The sequence below is a fragment of the Clupea harengus genome, unplaced genomic scaffold (assembly GCF_900700415.2).
Source record: "Clupea harengus unplaced genomic scaffold, Ch_v2.0.2, whole genome shotgun sequence".
Lineage (NCBI taxonomy): Eukaryota > Metazoa > Chordata > Actinopteri > Clupeiformes > Clupeidae > Clupea > Clupea harengus.
This window is the reverse complement of record NW_024880471.1, coordinates 1-24,938: the sequence shown is the minus strand read 5'-3', so window position 1 is coordinate 24,938 and position 24,938 is coordinate 1. Positions and strand designations below refer to the sequence as shown.

At 41.8% G+C, this 24,938-nt stretch overlaps 4 protein-coding genes across 8 annotated transcripts; 3 read left to right on the top strand and 1 right to left on the bottom strand.

The window, feature by feature from the left end:
• The first annotated feature begins 26 nt into the window (after positions 1-26).
• si:ch211-243g18.2 (uncharacterized protein LOC559906 homolog) lies at positions 27-6,724 on the top strand. The gene is made up of 8 exons (XM_042707051.1): positions 27-411; positions 1,679-1,761; positions 1,892-2,048; positions 3,138-3,302; positions 4,202-4,327; positions 5,323-5,540; positions 5,767-5,792; positions 6,510-6,724. The coding sequence occupies exons 1-8, from the start codon at positions 37-39 to the stop codon at positions 6,623-6,625; spliced, it is 1,266 nt and encodes a 421-aa protein (XP_042562985.1). The 5' UTR covers positions 27-36; the 3' UTR covers positions 6,626-6,724.
• A 2,792-nt stretch (positions 6,725-9,516) lies between these two features.
• hnrnpd (heterogeneous nuclear ribonucleoprotein D) lies at positions 9,517-15,540 on the top strand. 5 transcript variants are annotated; one of them, XR_006152183.1, is made up of 9 exons: positions 9,517-10,043; positions 11,842-12,010; positions 12,175-12,336; positions 12,497-12,628; positions 13,016-13,115; positions 13,293-13,448; positions 13,696-13,791; positions 14,160-14,262; positions 15,081-15,540. XR_006152183.1 is itself a non-coding variant. In XM_042707049.1 (8 exons), exons 1-7 carry the CDS (start codon positions 9,880-9,882, stop codon positions 13,761-13,763), a joined length of 951 nt encoding a protein of 316 aa, XP_042562983.1. In that variant the 5' UTR covers positions 9,518-9,879; the 3' UTR covers positions 13,764-13,791; positions 15,081-15,540. The 5 variants fall into 5 exon arrangements, 3 of the variants coding, with proteins under 3 accessions (XP_042562983.1, XP_042562982.1, XP_042562984.1); XR_006152182.1 differs by having other exon boundaries at positions 9,518-10,043; positions 13,293-13,460; XM_042707049.1 differs by lacking the exon at positions 14,160-14,262 and having other exon boundaries at positions 9,518-10,043.
• On the bottom strand, positions 15,390-20,924 carry LOC122132223 (synaptobrevin homolog 1-like). Its single transcript, XM_042707052.1, has 6 exons — positions 20,847-20,924; positions 20,688-20,758; positions 18,809-18,905; positions 18,111-18,212; positions 17,175-17,336; positions 15,390-16,423 (listed from the first exon to the last, which is right to left on the bottom strand). The coding sequence occupies exons 1-6, from the start codon at positions 20,922-20,924 to the stop codon at positions 16,280-16,282; spliced, it is 654 nt and encodes a 217-aa protein (XP_042562986.1). The 3' UTR covers positions 15,390-16,279.
• Positions 20,925-21,691: 767 nt separating this feature from the next.
• On the top strand, positions 21,692-24,550 carry LOC122132220 (S-adenosylmethionine synthase-like). The gene is made up of 7 exons (XM_042707047.1): positions 21,692-21,884; positions 22,269-22,346; positions 22,648-22,770; positions 23,047-23,159; positions 23,337-23,477; positions 23,744-23,962; positions 24,305-24,550. The coding sequence occupies exons 1-7, from the start codon at positions 21,806-21,808 to the stop codon at positions 24,533-24,535; spliced, it is 984 nt and encodes a 327-aa protein (XP_042562981.1). The 5' UTR covers positions 21,692-21,805; the 3' UTR covers positions 24,536-24,550.
• Positions 24,551-24,938: the final 388 nt, after the last annotated feature.

Sequence of the window (24,938 nt, the reverse complement as noted above, 5' to 3'; positions counted from 1 at the left end):
CCCCCCCCCCCCCCCCCTTACCCCACAGAGCGCTTCATGTCTTCCAGCTACTCTGTGCGGAGCTTCTCCGTGGGCCGACAGCCCTCCTTCTCCAGCCTGTCGCTGAGGGACAGCGGGCGCAAGCGCTCCGTGGCCGCCGCCGTCTCCTTCTCCAGCCCGCTGACGCGCTCGGCCTCGGTCAGCCATGACCTCCACGCGCTGTCCCACAACGGCCTGGGCAACAGCACCAACGAGAAGGAGGCCATGCAGAGCCTCAACAGCCGGCTGGCCAGCTACCTGGACAAGGTGCGCACGCTGGAGCGCTCCAACGCCGAACTGGAGCTGAAGATCAAGAAGCTGATGATCGACCGCGTGCCCAAGGGCCACGACATCGAGAGCATGATGGCCCAGGCCCACGCCCTGGAGCAGGAGGTAAGGTGGAGGGCACACCACACACACACACACACATCCTCCTGGACACACACCACACACACACACACACACACACACACACACACACACACTCACCCACCCACATCCTCCTGGACACACACCACACACACACACACACACACACACACACTCACCCACCCACATCCTCCTGGACACACACCACACACACACACACACACACACACACACACTCACCCACCCACATCCTCCTGGACACACACCACACACACACACACACACACACACACACACACACACACACACACTCACCCACACACACACACACTCACCCACCCACATCCTCCTGGACACACACCACACACACACACACACACACACACACACACACACACACACACACTCACCCACCCACATCCTCCTGGACACACACCACACACACACACACACACACACACACACACACACACACACACTCACCCACCCACATCCTCCTGGACACACACCACACACACACACACACACACACACACACACACACACACACACACACACACACACACACACACACACACACACACACACTCACCCACCCACATCCTCCTGGACACACACCACACACACACACACACACACCCACCCACACACACACACACACACACACTCACCCACCCACATCCTCCTGGACACACCCTCCACCTGCACTCGTAGGGTTAAAGTTGCATTTGTTTCTCAACCTCTTTATTCCGGTGTTAAATGTGAAATGACAATTAAAGGGAATAGGCCCACAATATTAGAGACCTTTGTTGGACGCCTCTGAATTAACTGACCATGCTACTTACACGGTGGTGTTGACGACACTAGGGATACATGTTAATCCACTCGAATCTTTTGGAACACATTATGTGTGTGTGTTGATATTGTGCCTCCAAGGCATTGTGTCTCTACAGACACACGCCTCAATAACCCCCTGGAATTAGCCTTCAACTCCACACTGACAACACATGAGTGGTTTGTGCCGAGGATCTATAACTTAGCCACACTCACGTCACATCACCCCAAAGTGTGGGTTAAACATTAGCCTCCTATTTAATTGAATGGTTACACTTTAATGGGTCTAGAACACTGAACTCAATTTTCAGAAGAATTTCCAAGGACGGCCGTCACCTGTGACTGTTTGACAAGGGCTTATGCACACACACCACCACCACAACACTCACACACACACACACACCACCACCCCCACCACCACCACCACCACAATTCCACTGTGCCTTCTGTGTTTCAGCTGAGGAAGAAGACACTGGAGAATGCTCGACTCATGCTGGAGATTGACAATGCCAAGCTGGCTGCTGATGACTTCAGGATCAAGTGAGCGCTTTTCTTTAGCGTGTCTGCTATTCCAATGTTACTTCAATACATTATAAAACACCTTTTACAGAAACAAATGTTGGAAAAATATGTTAGGATATGGTACTAGTGTGTGTGTGTGTGATTTCAGATGGGAAGCAGAGAGTGCCATGACCCAGTCTGTGGAGAGGGACTGCATATCCCTGAAGAAGGCCAAGTCCGACCATGACCAGATCAATGCTAGTTTGCGGGGTGACCTGGACAGCCTGAAGGAGGAACTCTACTTCCTGAAAAAGAACCATGAGGAGGTGAGAGTTCTTCCTGCTGGGAATGGGTCTGTAATGGCTGTATGCTGGCCTGTGCTCTCAGCAAGTCTGTGTCATCAGAACTTACTAGAGAAATACCATAGACGTCTGGCACAATCTCCAAAATGTCCACTTTATGCGTGATATCTAAAACATACAACACACGGCATTCAGAAAACATTCCGAGGAAATACATTCAGCAATATTTGATCTAGTTAAAGTATAAACCAAAACCAACAAATGATTACTTTATAGGGCAATTTAATGTTTATTTAGGCAAACATCCATAATCTCCTGGAAAGTCTAATGTGAAGATTGACTATTGTAGCTTTGAGATAAATAATGAAAGTTGAATGTATGTGAAATTGAGAGTTAAATGTATAAATGTTCTTCAGAATCAGACACTCTTTAGGACGGACAGTCTGTGGGTCACTATTTAGAAACCTACTGGCAGCTGAAGTGGTGGGTGTGTGCATTGTCTGAGACCAGACGGCGTGCGGAGACACATATAAGACATACTGATAAGCCATGCGTCATCATGCACAACATTGTGTATTCCTATGAGCCATAATGGGTGACTGTACACATGAAGGTCTGTTTGGAAAGCTGGGTGCGGTGCCAGTTCTATGCCACAAGCGTGCGTGCACGTGTGTGTGAGCGTGTGTGTGTGTGCATGCGTGTGTGTGCACTGCATGCATGGCTTGGTCACAATGGGGAACATGAGACGCCATTCATTAAGAATTTAAAATAAGAGGTTAATAATTAAGAGGACCTCCGGCAACCCTCTGCCTCTCTGCGGTGTCCAGTTGTCAGGTCGCATGTCCATACATTTGGCTGTATAAGCACACACACTGACCGGGGATGCCACCACACTGTGAAATGTAGAGAATACGAGTAAAATGCATTTATCTGCTTCGATGACATGATAGCACCTCTAAGGGCTTTGGAGCTGTATCATCTGTCTCTCTGAGTGAACAGAGGTCTCATTGTGTCCAGAACATGCTGTCCATTAGAGGCTTTCTGTCTCACTGCCTGTGTCTGCACGTGTGTGTGTGTGTGTGTGTGTGTGTCTGCTCGTGTGCGTGTGTTTAGGAATTGGATACATGGAAATCTCGCATTGCAAGAGAGGAGGTGAACGTGGAGGTGGATGCGGCACGCGGACCCGAGCTGGGCGATGTCCTGTCTGGCTTGAGGTCGCAGTACGAGGGCATCGTCCACAAGAACAAGGAGCAGGCGGAGCACTGGTACCGCAAGAAGGTCAGTCAGAATCAGAATCAGAATCAGGTTTTATTGGCCAAGTAAGTTTGCACAAACAAGGAATTTTACTTGGTAAAGTGACTCTCAGTGTGCTTACACAAAATATACAACACAATACAGTACAATACAATACAATACAATACAATACAATACAATACAATACAATACAAACAAACAAACAGTGCAACAGTGCAATGGACTAAGGAGTTTAAAAAAGTATGTACAAGGCGGAATGGCTATATACAGTAGCTGTGAAATGTTGCGCAACAGTAGTGCAAAGAAGAAGTGGAGAGTGCGAGAAGTGCAGGGATAAATATATAAATATAAATATACATGCTACAGTGGGTTAGTTGTTCAGTATTGAGACGGCGAGGGGGAAGAAACTGTTTTTGTGTCTGGAGGTTTTGGCGAACAGTGATCTGTAGCGTCTACCAGTGAGGTCACGGATCTCTCCACTCTTCTCAAATAGTGAGATTTCACAGGAGAAACAGCCCACGCTACTATGATTTTTGTTGGGGCAACAGTGGCGAGTGCATGCATGTGAGTATTTACTAAGCTTCCTTCAAAGGACTCGTCGTCGTCGTCGATACAGTCGTCCATTTAAGAGAGCCTTTGCAGACCTCAGACTGATGAGGGAGTTACATACAACCCACAAGAGTTACCTTAAAAGGATGTAAGGAACACGTGTGTCTCAACACAACACTCTTCTCTAGGTTTGGTGCTGTGTGAAGTTGGATCAATTTCTCCTTCATGGACACAGGCATCGGCTGATCATATCTGATGCGTTTAACATAGATCAATAATAAAATACTCCCGGTTGAACTCTGAGCAGGCTTCACACGGTCACTGTTCCTTCTCCTGCCTGACATGGGTGTATTCAGTCTTCTGCTGTGTTTCAGCTGGAGAACGTGCAAACGGAGGTGAGAGAGAGCAACGAGCAACTGCGCAACGCCCAGAACGAGCTCAGCGAGCGCCAGCGCTTCCTACTGACCCTGGAGGTGGAGCTGGAGAGCCTGCACAAACAGGTATCGATCCGGCACGTCTACATCACCCATCACCACCACAGAACGAGGAAATTACTTAAAACCACTTCCTTTTGACCACAGCGCCAGCATAGAAAGATTAGGTGTCCTCGAAAGGGTAGTGTGAGGTCACCCGGTCATGCTCAGTAGGAATCAGCTGATTTCGTTCAGAAAGGTATCCAAGCCAACCACCAGAGAAATTCTGGAAAACACTTTGAGCAGAGGAGGATATGTTGGTTATAAGGACATTCCTGCCATCATTATCTAGCAAGTTGATATGCAAAACAAAGTGTCTGCAGTATTTCCGTTCTGGAGTTGCCCTTTGGGGCTCATAACAGCTGATAATCCGTTTTGGTGCAGACACATTCTTTCTGTGTACTCAAAACTCGCTGTTCGGTCACACATAGGTCAGTTATGTTATGGTGTCGGGGGTGAAACACTGCTAACTTTGCCAAAATGGACGGAATGAAGACTGTAGAGTCAAAACAGTTGGCCGAACAGATAGGATAGGCTTCTGATGATAAGGAATGAAATGACTCATTACTTGTTTACTTTGCGTGTGTGTGTGTGTGTGTGTGTGAGTGAGTGTGAGAGAGTGAGAGAGAGAGAGAGAGAGAGAGAGAGTGAGAGAGCGAGAGAGAGAGAGAGAGTGAGAGAGCGAGCGAGCGAGAAAAAGACCCAGGGAAAGGGACAACAGGGGGTCAGGGGCAGTGCTCATGAAACCCTTGCCATTGTAGAGTAGCTACTGGCACTGATGCTCATATATCACGGACGGTACAGTATTACAGGCAGGACTGATGAACCAGGAAGGCCAAGATACTTTAGAGAACACGGCCCTGTTCCAGCATGAAACATTAAACACTGTACATGTCAGTTGTATCGTAAATTAGACGGCAACGTTAACCTTGGGTGGTATCAGCTCCTCTACGTGGGTCACAGAGATCACAGGTCACAGGTCACAGAGGTCACAGTGGTGGATCTCTTGCTGTCTGTCCTAGCTGTCTACTCTGGAGGGAAACCTGGGGGAGACCGGGCAGAAGTACGCCCTGGAGATGGATCGCCTGCAGACCACGCTCTCCCAGCTGGAGGACGACCTGTCACAGCTGCGCCTCGACATGCAGCGCAACAAGACGGACTACGAGCAGCTGCTGCGCATCAAACAGAACCTGGAGATGGAGATCGCCACGTACAGGAGGCTGCTGGAAGGAGAGGAGGGGTGAATGGACCCTTTGGCTTGGTTTTCAGTGGTTGTTAAATGACTCCTTGAGCGACATCTAAAGGATAATCTTTCATATTAAATGTCATATGTTAAAAGGCTATGATGTTCATCTCATATACTGTAGATGTAGGGGGCTAGAGCCATAAAGGACAAGGGAACTTCTTCATTTAAGAAGGCAGAATCATCAGTGCACTAAGAAACTAACACTTGTCTGTTTTTTCAGGATGAAAGAGGTCCCTCCACCGAAAAGTAAGAGGCATCACACACACACACACACACACACACACATACAGAGAAAGAGAGAGAGACAGGAGAGAGAGAGATTAAATCTATATAAAATAACACAAAACAGCACCAATCCCCACTAGTGTTCTCTCTCTCTCTATTAATGACTGTGCTGTTACCCTTGACCTGTAAATGCCCTCTTATCCCCTCTTATCGATATGCTGTCAGACCATTATGAAAGCTCACACCTAATCTGGCAGCACTTTCTCACACCTAAACTCCACCTTCCACTGCTTGAACTATTTCCATAACAACCTTGTAAACAGTAACCATCAAAGAGCTCCTTGCAGTGGCCTTTTGCCATTGATAAATAAACGTACTCACAACCAGGAGAAAGGGTCAGATGGGTCAGATGGCAACTGGGTCAAGGGTCAGATTCGGTCAGATTTTTGATGGCAACTGGAAACCGTTTATTCCTGTGTCTTTTTGTTTTCCATAGAAATTTTCTTAGGCTAAAATCACAGTTATTTTACCTCCAAACCCTGTGGCAGTGAATACATAGTGATGATGAACATTTTAGGAAAGATAATTAAATATCCACATCCACACTTTAAAGTTCTGGGCATTTAGGGCCATTTTGTCAATTACATTTAGTTGGTTCATCATTGTTTCTCCTTCCCCCTTCCTAGTTACCTCCTTTCCTCATTTTCTACTTCTCTCTTCCTCTCTGTCTCTCTGTAGAGGAGCCTGATGTTAGAACCAGGAAGATTGTGAAGGTGGTCACCCAGACTATGATCAATGGTAAAGTGGTGGATGAATCGAGTGAAGTTGAACAGATCGAGGAAACCAAGAAGTGAGGACAGCCACTCTCTTGCCCCCTAGCCCCTTAGAAAAAAGGGGGTCCAACTGCAAGACTGCAGGATACACACGCACGTGCGCGTGCGCACACACACACACACACACACACACACACACACACACACACACACACACACACACACACACACACACACACACACACACACACACAGACAGACAGACACACACACACACACACACACACACACACACACACACACACACACACAAACTTTAATAGTCTACACTACCTCTGCTTATATCTGCTCTATAACCTTATATACACATAAGATATCAGTCTAGGTAGGTTTTTGAGATCTGTAGGTTAAATCAAGTTTATTATTTCACAGTGATTGATTTGTTTTCTTATCTTGAGATATTTATTTGTGTCCTGAAAAAATCTCACTTAGTCTACTTTCAACCTCACTCTAATTTGTTTTTGTTGTACTAAATAAAGAAAAGTATACACAACAATGCTGTGATTTCTTTATTCTGCCAAGATGTGACGATAATCCTACCCTACGATTGTTTATGGTTAACTTACATTTTTATTTTTATTTTACAAAGTCACCATCATACATGAAAAAAGTTATATCTAATTTATGATCTACTCTCCAACAAAGACGAATATCGCTGAAGCAACTCACCACTTAGAGCAGATTCATTTTATAATATCTATTTAGTTTAAAACTGTCATGACTTTCAATTTACTCTGTGTTGTCATCCACTTATTAACAGGTCAAAGTTCAAACCAATAAAGTGATGCAGGCTATGTTATGTCCAATATTACACTGTACCCATCCAATTCATTCACATATTTTAACGCTTTGATGAATATTTGGCTGAAGGAAATGTAAATCTGTGAGCATTTCCATCAGCTGCGTTATATGAATGAAAATGAAACAATCTCCTTATCACGAGAGGAGTTATGAACAGCTGTGGGTTCAAAACTTGAGGCTGTTTAGGGCAATTTAATGAATAGAAATATAATATAAAATCACAACAAACTTCATGCTGATGCAAATGAACCCATTTCCATCTACCTTAGTCCCATATACATATATATATATATATTATGAGAATCAGACCCTTTAAGCAAATAAACTTTGTTGTTGAACTTGGAAAATTCTATTTGAATTTCAACCATTTCAACTCAAATGCTCGAAATTCACACAAAATGGTTGGATTGAAACCCATCTTCACACTTTTAGTCTAAGTGAAACCAGGGACCATGAATGAGCAGACTCAAGTCCATGGTGCCTGCCATGACAAGCTCTTTTCATTGGTGAAAGACTATACCACCAGTGCATGGTATTGGGTGGAGGCCCCATCAAGGTCCACAATACAATGATTACTTGAGAAAGCTCTTATGTTGACATTGTGGTGATGGAGACTGACAGGCTTCTCATCTTTCAGATACAAACAATGCATGCATGTTGTGTTTCGTTTAGGTGTACCTGACTTACTCCACCTATATATACCCAGTCCAGACACGGTTAGACCTGTTATTCCAGCCCCAAGGACCACCATACAACACAACGGTTACTGTGGCCACCATTTGAACCTGCAACAAATGCTTTGTGCAAGACAAGCAGAAAACCTGACAGAAAGACAGGCTTTTGGTGGACTATTTTAAGCTATTGATAACATCTTAGGTCAGTAAAAGGGTCACTTTTCTCACTCTCTCTCTCTCTCTTTCAAGCGTCTGTTTTTTGAGACGTAGTGGACCCTCCCTGAGACACACCCTTAATCCCACTCTGACAAAGGGATAAACAGATTAGGGGGTTGCATGTCTTTGGCTGGGAGAGGCGACCTCATTTCGCTCACCTTCTCCTGGAAGATCTCTGTAATAGACAATATTGCACAGTACTGGAGTTCCTCCAGACAGAGTAATGCCATACAGGTGTAACCACAGAGCCAACACCTGTAAATGGGACAACAATGTTTGTGCAACGTCTACTGAGTGTAAGAAACACCTGTTCGTGAAGTAGGCTGCCTAGGTACTGTCTGTAAAGAGTTGGAGCCATCCTGAGATGGCATGGCCATTCAGACTGAGGAATGTAATATCTGTAATTAGTGAAGTCCCAAACTTGCAAGCTGTCTATGCTCCTTCCTCTGGCTCTCTCTAGTATGATCTGATGAGGAGTGCGATGCTCAAGGCCAACAACCAAGTGCAAAAAATGCACTCACATTAAGGCCTACTGGCAAACCTGTTCTTACCTGGCCCACCACCAACCCATAATTCATTTTTCATGACTCGGAGCAAGTTTTAAAAACAAAAATCAGGTCTCCTCTCTATGTTTTAGAGTTCATATCTTGCATTAGTTACTCTATAATACATAAAAGCTAAATTGCAGGCGATTAATGATAGATTAAAAACAGATCTGTGGACAATCTGCTAAGAAGACACCTTTACTTTGAGGCTATGTGGCTCTACCTGCTGGTTGGTTTGTGTATCGCAATTTCTGCCAAGAGGGCCAAGAGTGAGTTTCTTCGCTCACTACGTTTGATTTTGGTCATTGTCATCATACTGGTTTATATTTCCAGGGACCAAGCAGTCGATATGCTGTATAGCCGAGCCCAGCCAAATATATGCGCAGTACAAATATTTCTGTAAACAGGATTAAAATTATATGGGAGCATTAAACAGTTCGGCTATATCAGAGAGAACTGAAGGCCATTCTCAAAATATTGAAAATCCGAGTTAAATTGAGCAAACACAATCTTGATTCCGACAGATTCATATCTCGTTTCTAACAGATAACATTAGGCCTATGATCTTATACGCAATGCATGACAGAGATTAATTGTCTTGCGGGACATAAATGGGCATGATATAGCTATTACCGTATTTTAGGTAGACAGGGACCTGCCTAAGATTATGGCGTTTACATCTCTTATCCAATGATTTTATTATTTATCTACATTTAGTATACTTCCGCCCACCATTTTGTAAGGAGCGCCATTAGTTTCGTAATAGCTAGCAACACTGCAAAGCCACACAGACGACTTTTGAAAACCCATTAGAACGATTAACAAACAGGAATAATATAAAATCAGTCACTGCATTTTGATCGTGCAGTCAGATTACACGCATAATAGTTTAATTACGTGTAGTTCACTGTTCAGTAGTTACAGCTAAGGTGGCTAGCGATAGCTAACTAGCTAACATTTTCTTAGTTAACATTAGCTAACTATAGGCACTCTATTACAGCAGCGTCGCTAATTGTTAGCTAACCAGATTATAACCATAATGTCTGAAGAACAGTTTTTAGCTGAAGATCCCTCGATGAATATGGACGAAGATAGCGAGGCAATCAATGAAGACCAAGTAATAGCAACTGGAGAACCAAAGGGGAGTGTTGCAGAAACCGAAGGCTCAAAGATTGATGCCAGCAAAAACGAGGAAGACGAAGGGTGAGTGACATATCAGTGACAAGTTATCCTGCTAACCTTACGTTAGCTAACTAAATACCAAGCTTGTTGGCTGGTTATTTATGTTAGGGTAAAGGTTTACGTTAGATGATACTCGTTATTAATAAGTGTATGTTGAAGCCTATACTACAAGCTCAGTTGGTCGAAATTAGGTGATAAATAAACATACCTCGCAAGATCGGTGATAACTAGCTGGCTAATAACGCAATATCTCTTAACAGGAAGTAGTACACCTGTCAAAACGAAGCAGGGTAGTTTTAGCTAGCAAATGAGCTAACGGTATCTGAATGATGTATGCCTATCATATATGTCCTTTTGATTTATGTGCATTGGGGAATGCGTTTAACTGCAGGGACGGTCAGCAATTGTGACCATCGTATCAATATTGGATAATACGTTAACCAGTCTAAAAATAATGTATTGCTATTCCAGAGGGCCAACCACCCATATAGCAAAAGGCCAGTGGACCACTGGGGGCAGAGCTGGGGGTCCGCTGGCCTTTTGCTCATCTGTTTTCGGGCGATCCACGGGTGAGTTACAGACAGGCCCACCGTTTTGCCACTTGCTCTAAAAACATTTTTTCCTGTATACATTTCTTCTTCTTCATTCATTTTTATCAGCCCTTAAGATTTGAATGTTACCAGTGCGTAACACAAGTCTTTAATTGATCCAACTAATTTCCACCTTCACGGCGGAGGCTCACAGAACAGTGGAGAGCAGGAAGACCCAGGCCCGTCAGAAACCACAGTCTGAAGTGTGGGGCTGGAAAAGGGATGGTGTTGTGGAGACCTTCCAGCCTGCAGCGGCAATATGGAGGACTCTCGGTGGGTAGCAGTGCTGCAGACGACCACCGGGCGGATGGTGGCGATGCAGAAGACCCCCGGGCTGTCAGCGGCCCCTTTGGCCGGCAGGAACAATGCAAAAGTCCCCCGGTCACCGGCACTGTGGAGGTCTGTCGACGGCTTTCTCTGTCGGTAGCGTGGAGTGCTACAACCACAGCACCCAGACAGAACATGGCTCCGGTCGCCAATTCATCCCACTTCTGACACCAATGTAGCGAGCCAGCCAGGAAGAATATGAGATCGAAACTGAAATCTCAGTTTTACTGCAGATCCTGTGCCCCATACACTGCCCAACCCCAAGAGCGCCACTTTATTGGCCACTTGAACACACACACACAGACCAAGCAAAACGGAAAGGAGGTCTAATCATGACGAAGCTAGTGATGGTGACAGAAACGCTTACTAACACAGGGGAGCTTACACACAGGCATAAACAGCATAACACGAAATGAAAAGTTATACACACTAAGGCCTTATGTAGACTGGCTGCGTTACCTTTATTTCCATTTCTGCGCCCATGTTAACAGGTTAGAACATGGACACTGCCCACCTCTCAGGCTCGCGTCTCGTAAATTCAATGCAGAAACATGTAACGCGGCTGCACATGCATGTAATGTAATGCACACGCAACGCAGCCAGTCTGCATATGGCCCAACTCCAGACACCAAAGGGAAGGCATGAACCACATTATTCTAGAACATTACACAGAATAAACAGAATAACAGCCCAACATTGAGGCATGCTGAAAACAACAGTACATCACACACACACACACACACACACACACACACACACACACACACTAACAACACACGCACACACGTGTGGAAGCGCGCTACAGTATTGATTCTGACAGAAATTCACACAATGTTAATTGGCTACTTGCATGTCGGTATTTGTTAAGGGACCAATTGCATTCTTCACATTTTCACCTGCAGGAAGATGTTTGTTGGTGGGCTGAGTTGGGACACCACAAAGAAAGATTTGAAAGATTACTTCGGCAAGTTTGGGGAGGTGGTTGACTGCACTTTAAAGCTGGATCCCATGACAGGCCGGTCCAGGGGTTTTGGCTTTGTTTTGTTTAAGGAAGCAGATGGTGTTGACAAGGTATGCCTTTTTTACATTATCATAAACCTTCCAATGGTCGAAATGATTGTCAAGATTTTATCTCTACGAGAGTTGCTACATGCTAACCAAACAGCCTGTGATGTACAGCCCGATACTTAGATCGTGTGATAGGATCTCATGGGATATCTTTTGCTTTTCTCTAGGTTATTACACAAAAGGAACACAAACTAAATGGAAAAGTAATCGATCCCAAAAAGGCCAAGGCCATGAAGAGCAAGGAGCCTGTGAGGAAGATATTTGTAGGCGGGCTATCACCGGATACACCCGAGGAGAAGATAAAGGACTACTTTGACGGATTTGGAGAGGTAGACGTTCTTGTAGATTGGCAACAAAGCCTCTGTACTGTTCATTAATCCACTTTACGTTCCAATGAAGTCAATGAAGCTTACATCTCCTTAAGTCAGTTGGTAAACTAATTGCAGTATTTGGCACATACAATCATAAAATACATTTTTTTTTTTATAGGTGGAATCTATTGAATTACCAATGGAAAATAAGACAAATAAAAGAAGAGGGTTCTGTTTTGTTACTTTCAAAGACGAAGAACCAGTGAAGAAAATAATGGAAAAGAAGTTCCATAACATCGGCCTGAGCAAGGTAAATGTGCCTATCCATATGTATGTTGGAGTGCCTGTACAGAAAATGTGATTCATTTTATCAAGTCAGAAAGTGATTGTGTTTGAAGTTCATATCGGACCTGTTGCGCTTAGCTGTAAACCCTAAATGTTGTGTATTGTTTCCTGTGTGAGCCTTTTCAGCTGTGACAAGCTAGTTTATGTCATGGTATATTGGGCACAGAACAAGGATTGTAAGATTATTTGTAGTGTTTTAAAAGTGACACAGATTATTGACTTAAAACTTCACCAATTTCAAATTCAAGTGAACCTGTGTGTAACTGTATGTGAGACGGCGTTTAAAAGAACTCAAATGTTCACCCTACCGAACGCAAGAGCATTCTGAATATTGCCTGGCATTCTCCATCAGTGTGAAATCAAGGTGGCCATGTCGAAAGAACAGTACCAACAGCAGCAACAGTGGGGTGCCCGAGGGGGGTATTCTCCCCGATCTCGAGGAAGAGGCGGAGGTGAGTCCGTCATTTATTCTGTTGAAGGATAGTAATTGTATAGATACTGTATGCATTTGAAATGCAAGCATTGTTATATATCTTCTGAACTTGTCTTTGTTTTACCGTCCTAAAAAGAGGTGCATTGATTTTTTTTTGGGGGATTGTTACTGCACATTGAGAACTGTTACTTTGCAGGTCCAAATCAAAACTGGAATCAAGGATATGGCAATTACTGGAACCAGGGCTATGGCAACTATGGCAACTATGGAAACTATGGCTACAACAATCAAGGCTATGGAGGCTATGGGAGCTACGATTACTCTGGTTACAACAACTATTATGGTGGACATGGTGACTACAGCAGTATGTAATACCATTTTCAGAAGCACCAGTATTCAAACCTGAGAATAGATGGCCTTCAGTTTTTTTCCACACACAGTTATTTAGAGCTACATTGTCTAGAGCTACATCTACATGTTTCAGCCATTTTGTCGTCACATTGACAATTCATATTAATTTAGTGAAGTTTGTGTTTCAGTGAAGATTAAAGCAAATTAATTTTTTTATTTTTTTTATTTGTACTTTACCTTTACTGCAGATCAGCAGATTGGCTATGGTAAATCTCCTAGGCGTGGAGGTCACCAGAACAGTTACAAGCCATACTAAATGCGTAAATGCCACAGAGTGTGCAGAGGTATGTTGACAACTATTTCATCATCAACTTCTCCCTCTGTAGATTTTAAAGTTGAGTTGCTTATGCTACGTTTACCTTTGTAATTTACTTGCTTAATTTTTTCCTTCTTGAAAGTTTTTCACAGCACCCTGGAGTGCTTTACAGTAGTGGTAACATAGAGACGTCAATCTTTTGGGGGCAGTAACATAAGACGGCCTTGCCGTTTTTTTTCTTTTTTCTTCGCCATGTTGTAACTGTAAAAGCTAACAGGTACAGTACTGCTAAGTGGGTACCAGAAGTAAAGGATTTGCAAAGGAAAAAAAAGAAGGGAAAAAGAACGAAGAATGTTGTCTCCTAACTCTGACATATACCTTGTTTGTACCTGCCAGCGGGGACTTCCTTGCAGGCCATGAGCTGACTTCCCGATTCTCTCAGGCCCGCTCAATGCGGACAGGGTACGAGAGGCGTACGCTCTCGAATGCTTCCCATTTGGTATGGTCTTCCAACATCCTGTATACCAATAGTGAACAAACAAAAACAAACGTAATAAAGTGGACACGTCCAGCTTTATCCTCTTTCATTTTTTTATTTTCTTTTTCCGGTTTAAATTTTTTTGAATCCATTTTGATTTAATACAATACATTTATGTAATTTTAATGCCATTTTTTACAGGCACTTCAAGTAATCGTTAAATACGACATCATACTGAAAGAATAACTACTTACTTTTCAAAGGATACGGCTTTCTCTGGACTTTTCAGTGTCATTCTGTAATATTATTGCATTCCTAATCTTACCTGTAATGCTTGCCTTTTCTTATTTATAGCTGTGGTAGCTGTAATAGCCAGTAGTCCATGAGCTAAAACCTGGTATATACTTGGATGCCAGTGCGTTGAAGAAGTGCTTTATTTTTTCTGATCTGTACTGTGTGGTGTTGTACTGACAGCGGTGGAAAACCTTCACTTTAAACAATTTCATCTAACAAAATTCTCTTTTTTTAACCTTTTGAAAAATCCAAAGTACCAAATGTTGACAGTAAATTTGCATGTAATGCTGTTTTTAATGTGTATTTTTTTGACCAATTGAAGGCTTGCCTTTCTTGCATTTGGGCTTTGTCTTACTTCCAGGATTTCTAGCTTATGGACTTACTTTATGTTCTTTATGTAATTGTTAATTGTAAAATATTGTACATTGATTTTCTTTATTTTTTCTCCAAATCGTAAAGAATGGAATTCCTTTGTCATAATTTGAGGGACTGGCCGTTCTTTTCTCTGAGGAACAACTCTAACATTTTGGGTTTGTCTTTTTCAGGTCCAGTACGAGGTACGGCAGGGGAGCAAAAGGAGAGGAAGTGACAGTGTGTCCAGAGTTGTGTTATCATGGAATCATGATAAAGGGCAGAAAAAAGTCATTACAAACTCCAGCATTCAACTCTTTTTGGTGCAAATCCAGAAGTTACCAACCTTGTTTTTCGTTACATTTTCTTGCGTTAACATCGCAGACTATCTTACTTTTTAAATTAACCTCTTGATGTCTTCAAAACTCTAGGAGATACTTTATGTGCTGAAATCTTGTGTTTGTAATTTTCCTCTTGATAATAATGAACACGTTTTGCTTCAGTTTTTGTGGAAAGTTCTTTTTTATTTATCCAGCTTTTTAGTGCAGTTAAATTCTTTACATTACAGATATTTGTCACAAGCAGAAGCAAATTATGGCATCATGTACATTTCTAAACAAAAGATGACAATAAACTTCAGTAAGTATTCAATGATCTCAGTCTTTGTCTTTTAATGGGTGTATTAGCCCCTGAAAGGGGTATCAACACTCCAGAAATCAAGTCTTATTCTAACAGAATGGAGAGAACTTTAAATGGCGTGTTACAGTAGCAGTATGCATACGGAGGTCTGTCCGATGTGTATGGGTTGGATCAGAGATGTAGTTTGAAGCCACAGCGGGATATATATGTTTTCTTGTGATAAATCCTTAATGCTGTGAGTATCGTACCCCCTTTGACTCTACAGGAACAGGTTTTGCTGTGTACTAGAACTTTAACGGCATATATGTTACAGCTCAGTGGACAGTATTCATCTACACCCCCAACATATTTCTAAATCACAAAAACTATTCTGGGGAAAGGGAAAGCACTTTAATTGAACTGGTTTGCACTGAACTTTGCAAAATCATTTTTAATTTACTGGTCTTGATGATTTGATGAGGAGTGAGCTGGTGTTTCTATTAAAGCCTATATTATTATTACATTATATATTATTACACTATTAAAGGTGTTTCTATTGGAATTAAACCATTTAAATTGAAATACCATGACATGGTACCTGGGTTTTACTTTCTTCCATATACATTAAATTCACATTAAAGATTTTGAAGCAGGGTATGAGAGACATTTTCAATATAAATGTTCTATACACAATCCAACATATTAATACATATATACAGATCGGCGAGCCTTTATGCTCCTGAACAGCCAACATCAATCATACAGTCAGTGGGCACTATGTGGGGATGACGCCAGTAGCAAGCAAGATGATGAAGAGGATGATGATCGCCACAATTACACCGATGATGATCATCATCTTTGTGTTCTTCCACCAGTATTTCCGCGCAACACGCGTTGATGTTTTCTGAAAGGAATCAGCCTGGAAGGAGACAATTTTTAGAGGTAAAAAAAATCTTTCTTCACAAGAAGAACAAACTTCCACCGACATGTATGGCACACATACAATGTTGTTATCACAACCTCACAAGTCTGTCAGACTTCAGCCACTGGCATAATCCAGTTCATAAGGTTATCGATAGATTTTTTATTATGAATATACGACCTCAGTTTTCAGGTTAACTTCAGATGAAATGTTAAGTCATTGATAGTGGATCACATTCATTGATCAACTTCATTGATGATGTGTATGTATGTATGTGCGTATGCATGTATGTATGTATTTATGTATGTATGTGTGTGTGTGTGTGTGTGTGTGTGTGTGTGTGTGTGTGTATGTATGTATGTATGTATGTATGTATGTATGTATGTATGCATGTATGTATGTATGTGCGTATGTATGTATGTGCGTATGTATGCATGTATGTATGTAAGTATGTATGTATGTATGTATTATGTATGTATGTATGTATGTGCGTATGTATGTATGTGTGTATGTATGTATGCATGTATGTATGTATGCATGTATGTATGTGCGTATGTATGTATGTATGTATGTATGTGAGTATTTGCGTATGTATGTACGTATTTCATGTACGTATGTATGTAAAGAAAAAGACAAACTGACAGATCGGTCCAAACGAAGTACATTCCCACGTGCACCAATGTGCTTCCCATGTGACCAAAGTCATAAGGAAGAGAGTCAATGTATCTGAGTGGATTAAGACACTTACTGTTGCCTGTAGATCATCAGTCTTGTCAATCAAATCATCTAGCCTCTCTCCCCTCTCCAAGACTTTATTGATGTTGTCTTTGAGGATAACTTTGACATCATTGACTTGATCTTGCATCTGATTGACTTTGCTGCTAGAAGACGGCTGGGCACCTGAGTCAGCCTAAATAGGTTGAGACAAGAATGCATCACTTTAATAAACACTCTAAGCAGAACATTATTTGTCAAGGTTGTCCCTGCTACGCCTCAATACCCATTGGCATTCTGTGATCACAATATCATCTGTATTCTTCTCATTTGTCTCAATGCTTTATTTACTACAGCTACGTCACTGATGTGCCACGTACCTTACAATTGTTTCACAAATGAAAAGTCAAGATGCCTAGGTGTACATGTGATAATATGATTATTTTGTAGGTCAAGCAAACATGGTGGTATTATATGCCTACTTCCTTATTGACTTACAAGAAGTCCTCACCTTCATACTGGTAAATAGTTTTTCATAGAGTTCAGAGAGATGTGAAATATTTTGGTTAAGCTACTCTATAACACCCATTTCCTATTTCTGTAGATTTGCTCTCAAGAATAACCATACCAACGTCTACAGATGATTTGTGAAGCCATACCACAACAATGTTTTCCACCTGATCACAACTGTCACAGGAAGTTCATACTTACCATATCTACAACCGACACGGCCACAAACTACCCCTCAAAAATGGATATTCCTCAGGAATCAAACCCTTCTGACAAACATTGGTGTTCCTAAAAGTCCGCAAGAATCTGCATAGCCCTGAGTCAACAGCTCTGAGTACTTCAGCGCAAGTTCCTGCGATAGCCTGCCCTTCCCTTGCCTGGTTGCACATTAACCACAGCTGTTCAACTGACATCCCCTTACTGGCTACCGGTTGGTCGGCCATCTTGACTTGCGACTTACCATTTGCTTGCTGAGCATCTGATTCAAGTCAGCGCTGAATTCGTACGGCTGGGCAAAGGCCACTCTCTTTATCAGAGGACTGTTCACCAAAGCACTCTGGAGCTGCAGGGAAGTAAAAGGGTGATGTCACTGACACAAGACTCTCCTGTTCGCTTTGCATATTTTCCTTCTGAATAAACAGTCATGACAACAGACAAACAATAACATATAATATAATGTATAATAACATATAAGTTCCTTATTTTATAACTAGATGACAATGAAGTTATCCAGGTCACGAAGAACGCCTTATCAGATGTTACAGCATGTTAAGGGAGTTAAAGGGAGCAGTTTTGTAACACATACTGTTCTTATTTTTGTAAATAAGTGACAAGGTCTACACTGATCTAAGGAAGTATTTTACTTTGGCTATGGTTTTCACTCACATACAAACAAATGTTTTTGTACAAATCTATTTTTGGGAAGTATCGGTCAGACCGGCTCCACCAACCAGACAACTAACACATTTGCCTATTCATAACCAGCACAGTTCATTTCCTTTATGAAAAGCAGTAGCAAATACTTCTCCTTTTTAATTTAACTTTCAGTCTGACTTGGATTTACACATATATGGTATACAGCAGAACATGCTCTGTTATTTGGGTTGTGTTCAGTGCTGTGCCACTCAGCTGGTAGAATTGCCATAAAGCATAATTTACCTCATCAAGGAACTTATGAGCGCGCTTGGATTCAAAACTTGGCTCTGTGGCGCAGATGTATGTAATTCCATCCTCTGATAAAACATGATACCTAAAACTGATGTGATTCAGCAAAAATGAGTAAATGAATCAAAAATAGTAACATTCTGTATATTTGTCATTATTCTGTTCATACAAGGGAGACACACAGCCAGATCACTAAAGCCATCTGCCCAAAGAGCCTCGTCAGATCACTTGATCATAAAACATGATGACACTGGTGTGTCACAAACAAAAGATACCAAACAAAACGTGGGCCATGTCTTCCCAACACACAACACAACACACACAACACACACACACACACAACACACACAACACACACACACAACACACACAACACAACACAACACAACACAACACAACACAACACAACACACACAACACAACACACACAACACAACACACACAACACACACAACACACACACACAACACACACAACACAACACACACAACACAACACACACAACACACACACACACACACACAACACACACAACACAACACACACAACACAACACACACAACACAACACAACACAACACAACACAACACACACAACACAACACACACAACACAACACACACAACACCAGTGTAGGTCGGCCTTCCTGTCAGGAGAATTATTTCGTTTTTTGACCACAGGGGTGTGCTATAATTCATAAGCAGGCGAAATGGCTTCTGACTCCTCTGACTTTTTACCCAAAATAACTTTAATTATTTTTTACTTTTGACACTATCTCTCATCTGACATTAAGACAATTAAGTTCAATTTAGTAACTAACATTAGACTTACTGTTCCAACCATAGGCCTACATTGCTGTCGTTTTAAATGGGACTGACCTGACAAATGCTTCAATCCACTGTATTTAATTGTGGTCACCTTGACTAAATGATAAAATAAGGGCATATTTAGTGGTTGAGACACAAAATCAGGAAGAGGTGTAATCCTAAACTACACAACATAAGATGGGCAAAATCTCACAAACATGTTCACAGCCACCCTCTTGTTGCCATGGAAACCTTTGAGCTCATTTAATACCACCTGCTTGTGGATACAGCAAGCCTTAAAGATGCCAGATGATGGCAGAGGCCTCGTTCACAAAGCACTGAGAGATAATCAGTACTGTGCAGCTAACAGCTAACTTGTGAATGTCTAAATGAAAGAGCCTGTAATTGCTGCGAGAGATATTCACACTTGAACAGGTGCCACGATAAGAAGCATATGACATTTTTTTTTATTTACACCATCTTTAGTGTTAACCATGACAGATGAATTAAAGGGAAACGCAGTAGGCCTACAACTTTCACTGGAATGTTTTCCACTCAAACCATCAAAGCTCAGACAGCATGCTATCTTATGGACATGGCCACATCAACTGATCATGGTCTTCTTCACCAGTTTACAGATTAAAAGTCACAAAAAGCAAGTTTCAAGCCATTGCAAAAGGAGACTGTGCATTGGCTGATTTGCTGTCATGGAATAAAACACATCATAGAAAAGCACTGTTTTATAATATTGTAAGGATGAGCAGAAGGCAGGCCTCTCTTTAGCATCTTCGTGTTTACATAAATCACCTGATCCACAAATGACATGGTTGCTGTGTACTTGTAGAAAACTTGTTCTAACTCATCACTGGACCGATTTAGATCGTTAATTGTCCTTAGTGAAAGTTTGGACCCAAAAAGATCTGAAAAGGGCGGAGGTTGAAAAACCCATACGTTTCCCTTTACCACAAATTCTCCCCGTTAATCACTCCCACTATCAGGCCCACACTGCATTTAGGCCTACACACAAACAGGAAACACAAGGTTCCCCTGCACACTACAATATCTTACCAATCCTTCAGGACAGATCTTCGATATAAAGGCCCAACTGTAAGTGGTCGGATTAGACTCAGTGCTGGGTCCTAGTGGGAACATAAAATGCACTGAGATAAAGAAAACAATACACATTGATCCCCATCCAAAATATCAGTGTTTCATTAAAACTCATACCTTAAAATTTCCACCTGTAAGGGCCAGATCAACGAGGATGATGGAGCCTCTGGTGATGCAAGCGTATACAACAGGCATAGCTGAAACTAATTTTGTACATGTTTAATTAATATTACTCCCTGGTAATGCAATAGCCTGTGTTATGTAATCAAATGTTATGGTTACCAAACACCTCAGACAATAACAAGACAATAGGCCATAACATGTCAAAGATTAATTACTGACATTATTGATACTAAGTTGATGTGTAACATTTTTACAACAAAGTTGTGATAACAATATGTACACCATCTCCTTACATTCTCAAAAAAAGGTTAAAAAACACTGCCCTAATAGACCTTGCTACATGAGAGAGTGAGACATTTTAATTTATATTGCGGGGGAAATCACACTTGATGGGAGGGGCCAAATGTAGTTTCTGTTCCATAATAAAGATTGCAGATTGCGACGAGGTGGTGATCCCAAATCGGTGACAATGTTGTGAAATCACATAAAAATCAGGGCTGTACATAGATATAATATGGTGATCGCTCGCTCGTTGCTACCCAACACCACTTTGTTGCTACAAAGTCTATACTGTCTATGGTTGCTAACATTTGCAAGCTAACTTTAAGTTCTAACAAAAAATCAAGTTATCTCAGTGGCCAATTTGCTACATGCCTGGGAACATCTATAGGTCTAACGTTAATCTCGTTCAGAGCTACCTGTTACTTCTCACACCTCATCCCTGCACAGCTATACCGTCAGCAGACAAAAAACAGTAACGCTTGCCCAAACAAAACGGTTGGAATGTTTCATTGCAGACTATATTTGCCCTACTGACATTGCCAGGGGGCGGGCCGGAGGCGGAGTTGTCTAACTTCACGGTTCTTATCTGAAAATGAACAGTTGTTGATATTAATACTCTAACTTTGCATCTGTTCTGACTGACAGTAGTCCCAGCATTTACCTGAAATAAAATGTATTCCAAGGGGACCACCAAATCCAATGCGAAAACGTTCCTTTTCACGTCTGAATCTGTGGGAGAGGGACACTCTGGTAAGCAAATATACGTCATAAAAGTGAGCGCTAAGTGGAGGTCTGCTGCAAAGTAACGTTCGCCAGTTTTTTATTTTTTAAACCATATCCTGATGATGCTTTGCTATTTAATAAACAAGGCGATATAATGAACGCAATTACTGTTGGATGGTTTGAATTGATATTGCCACTCAGTTTGATCTACATGGGCATGTCTTGACTTGTTTGTGATCATGACCGCAGACCTACGCCCGTAGCTGATTCGGTTAAACATGAATGCGAAATAATGTTTTTTAATAGGATATCAGTCCAACAGATTGACCGTCACTTGCCTAAATTCCCATACCTTGACCGAGGGCCTACTATAAACCTGTTATTCACCTATACTTCATTGTGTATGTGTAGATAAAATGTGCGACCAAATCAGTGATGCCGTTCTGGATGCATATCTGTCTCAGGACCCTGACTCAAAAGTAGCATGTGGTGAGTATGCGTCACGTCTGTCATTCCAGGCTAAATCTGACACATCCATACATACATCTACTGCTGTTGATTTCTTACCCAGAAATCTAGAATTATTTAGCCTTCAATGTCACAGTTGGTTTTGCCCTCTGTACCAAGGCCATGGATTCACATTTACAATGAGCTACTCCAATTAGCGTTAAATTGAAGCTTTCATTGTACATAGGCCTACATGTTTGTTAACTATATCGGATGAGTGTATATTGCAGTCAGGTTTTGAGGACCTGCAAATTTTGCGTTCTGTTTCACTGCAACTGAACAGAGTGCGTGGCAAAGACGGGCATGATCCTTCTGTGTGGAGAGGTGACATCAAAAGCAGTGGTTGATATTCCGGCGGTGGTCAGGGAGACCATTAAGAAAATTGGATATGATTGCTCTGCCAAAGGTTAGTGCGAACAATGTAAAGCTATCTTAAATATTTTCAGTTATATTTTAAATAAGTTCACTTGATTGTTTACCCATAAAGTAATTTATCTTCTCAATCCTTGTTCATCTTAATCTTTTTAAATTCTTTAACTTTTTTTTAAATCAATTAGCCTGTCATGCCTTTGCTGGTATAGTTAGTCAATGTTTGCTTGTCAGTGCAACACAACATGATTTACTCAACAATTCAGAATTAAAAAAATGCACTTGTCACACAACTGATGTTCTGATTTTTTAGGCTTTGATTATAAGACCTGCAATGTTCTTTTGGCCTTACAACCGCAGTGTCCTGAAATAACTGACTGTGTTTTTGAGGGCAGAAATGAAGAGGATACTGCAGCTGGTGATCAAGTAAGACATCTCCCCAATTTACTGTTAGAAAAAAGGATGAATGCCAATTCCTCTGGCCCACCAGTCAACCAGGGTAGAGAGCGTAATTGAAGGGTTTCAGAGAAGTAATGAGTATTTTTTTGGTGCAGTTTGTTAACAGCATTACGTCTAACAGTATACATGTCATTTATTTCTCAGGGTGTAATGTTTGGCTATGCAACAGATGAAACAGAGGAGTGCATGCCATTGACCATTCTCTTGGCTCATCAACTCAATGCTAAAATGAGAGCGCTATCCAAAACTGAGTGTCCCTGGATTATGCCTGACTCAAAAACACAGGTAATTAAAGGGCGATTTGAAATAAGTAAAGGCATGTTGATGTTTATGGCTTCATGATATATACAGACAGTTATTTTAGGTGTTTCCTATCCATATGCAAAATAATGACCACAGGCTTCTTTTTTGTGCTGTTCACATACTACAGATAAAGCACATGTATATAAAACTTCTAGGTTTATTTATATTAAACTTCTAGGTTTGCACAGTATAATTCCCGAAAACATCACTATGCATCACTATGCTCACTTTCTCTTGCCGTCTCTCAGGTTACTGTGGAATATCGTGACAACATGGGTTCCATGGAACCCCTCCGTGTTCACACCGTGGTCATCTCAGTCAACCACACCCCCGACATCACTGTGCACGACATCAGACAGCAGCTTCTGGAGAAGGTTGTTAAAGCAGTGATTCCCGCCAGCTACCTCGATGACAAGACCATCTATCACCTTTTGCCTAGTGGGAAATTTCTGGATGGTGGACCACAGGTAGGTGCAAGCAGCCCACACAAGACACAAGAGTGTTGTGATGTTGGAGCTGACGTCAACTTTACTGAAAATAGGTTAATGCTATGCTAGCAATTAACTTCTCAGATAGCCGTCACATATTTGTATGCGGTTCACATTTTATTATGCTTCAATTTCATATGAAATTAAAACATTTTGTGACCTGTTCATCATTTATTACCCTTCCCCCTAGAAACACTTTTTCGGAACATGTTGCTCAAGTAATGAAGGATTGTAATGAAGATGCTGTCATAACGTGCATGTTTCCAGCCTTTGCCTTTTTCAGACAGTACCTTATCCAGTTGATTAAAATTTCATCAACAGGCTGATGCTGGCCTCACAGGTAGAAAGATAATTGTGGACACATACGGTGGATGGGGGGCTCACGGAGGGGGGGCCTTCTCTGGTAAAGACTGCTCCAAAGTGGACCGCTCCGGGGCCTACGCCGCCCGCTGGGTAGCCAAGTCTCTGGTGAAAGCCAAGCTGTGCAAGCGGGTCTTAGTACAGGTGAGACTTCGGTGGGTACAGGAGTGTCCCACTTGTGGTGTCTTATAAAGACCTTGGGAACTCAGTTATATGTTATATACAATACATACATATGCAATTTATCAGTCATCCTACCAAAAGACATTATGGTACAATAATATTATTAAAAATAATGTGATTGTTAGAAAAAATATTAATGGTTATTCATTCACCAATCACTTGCCACGAATTACTATTTTTAGTTGCTACTCACCAATAACATCAAACCCAGAAATATTGTGGTTCTTAGGTGCCTAGAGTCTGTCTCTCTTGAAAGTCAAATCACATTACAAGTCCCAGTTCTGGGGTCAAATGATCCATAAGGCTACTGTTGATTTATATGCCTCGAATGGGTCTTGGTAAATTTGCTTTTCGAGGCTTTAAAATGTGTCAAAGACTTGGTTTATTTTTCTGTTTTTGATTTGGTAACTTT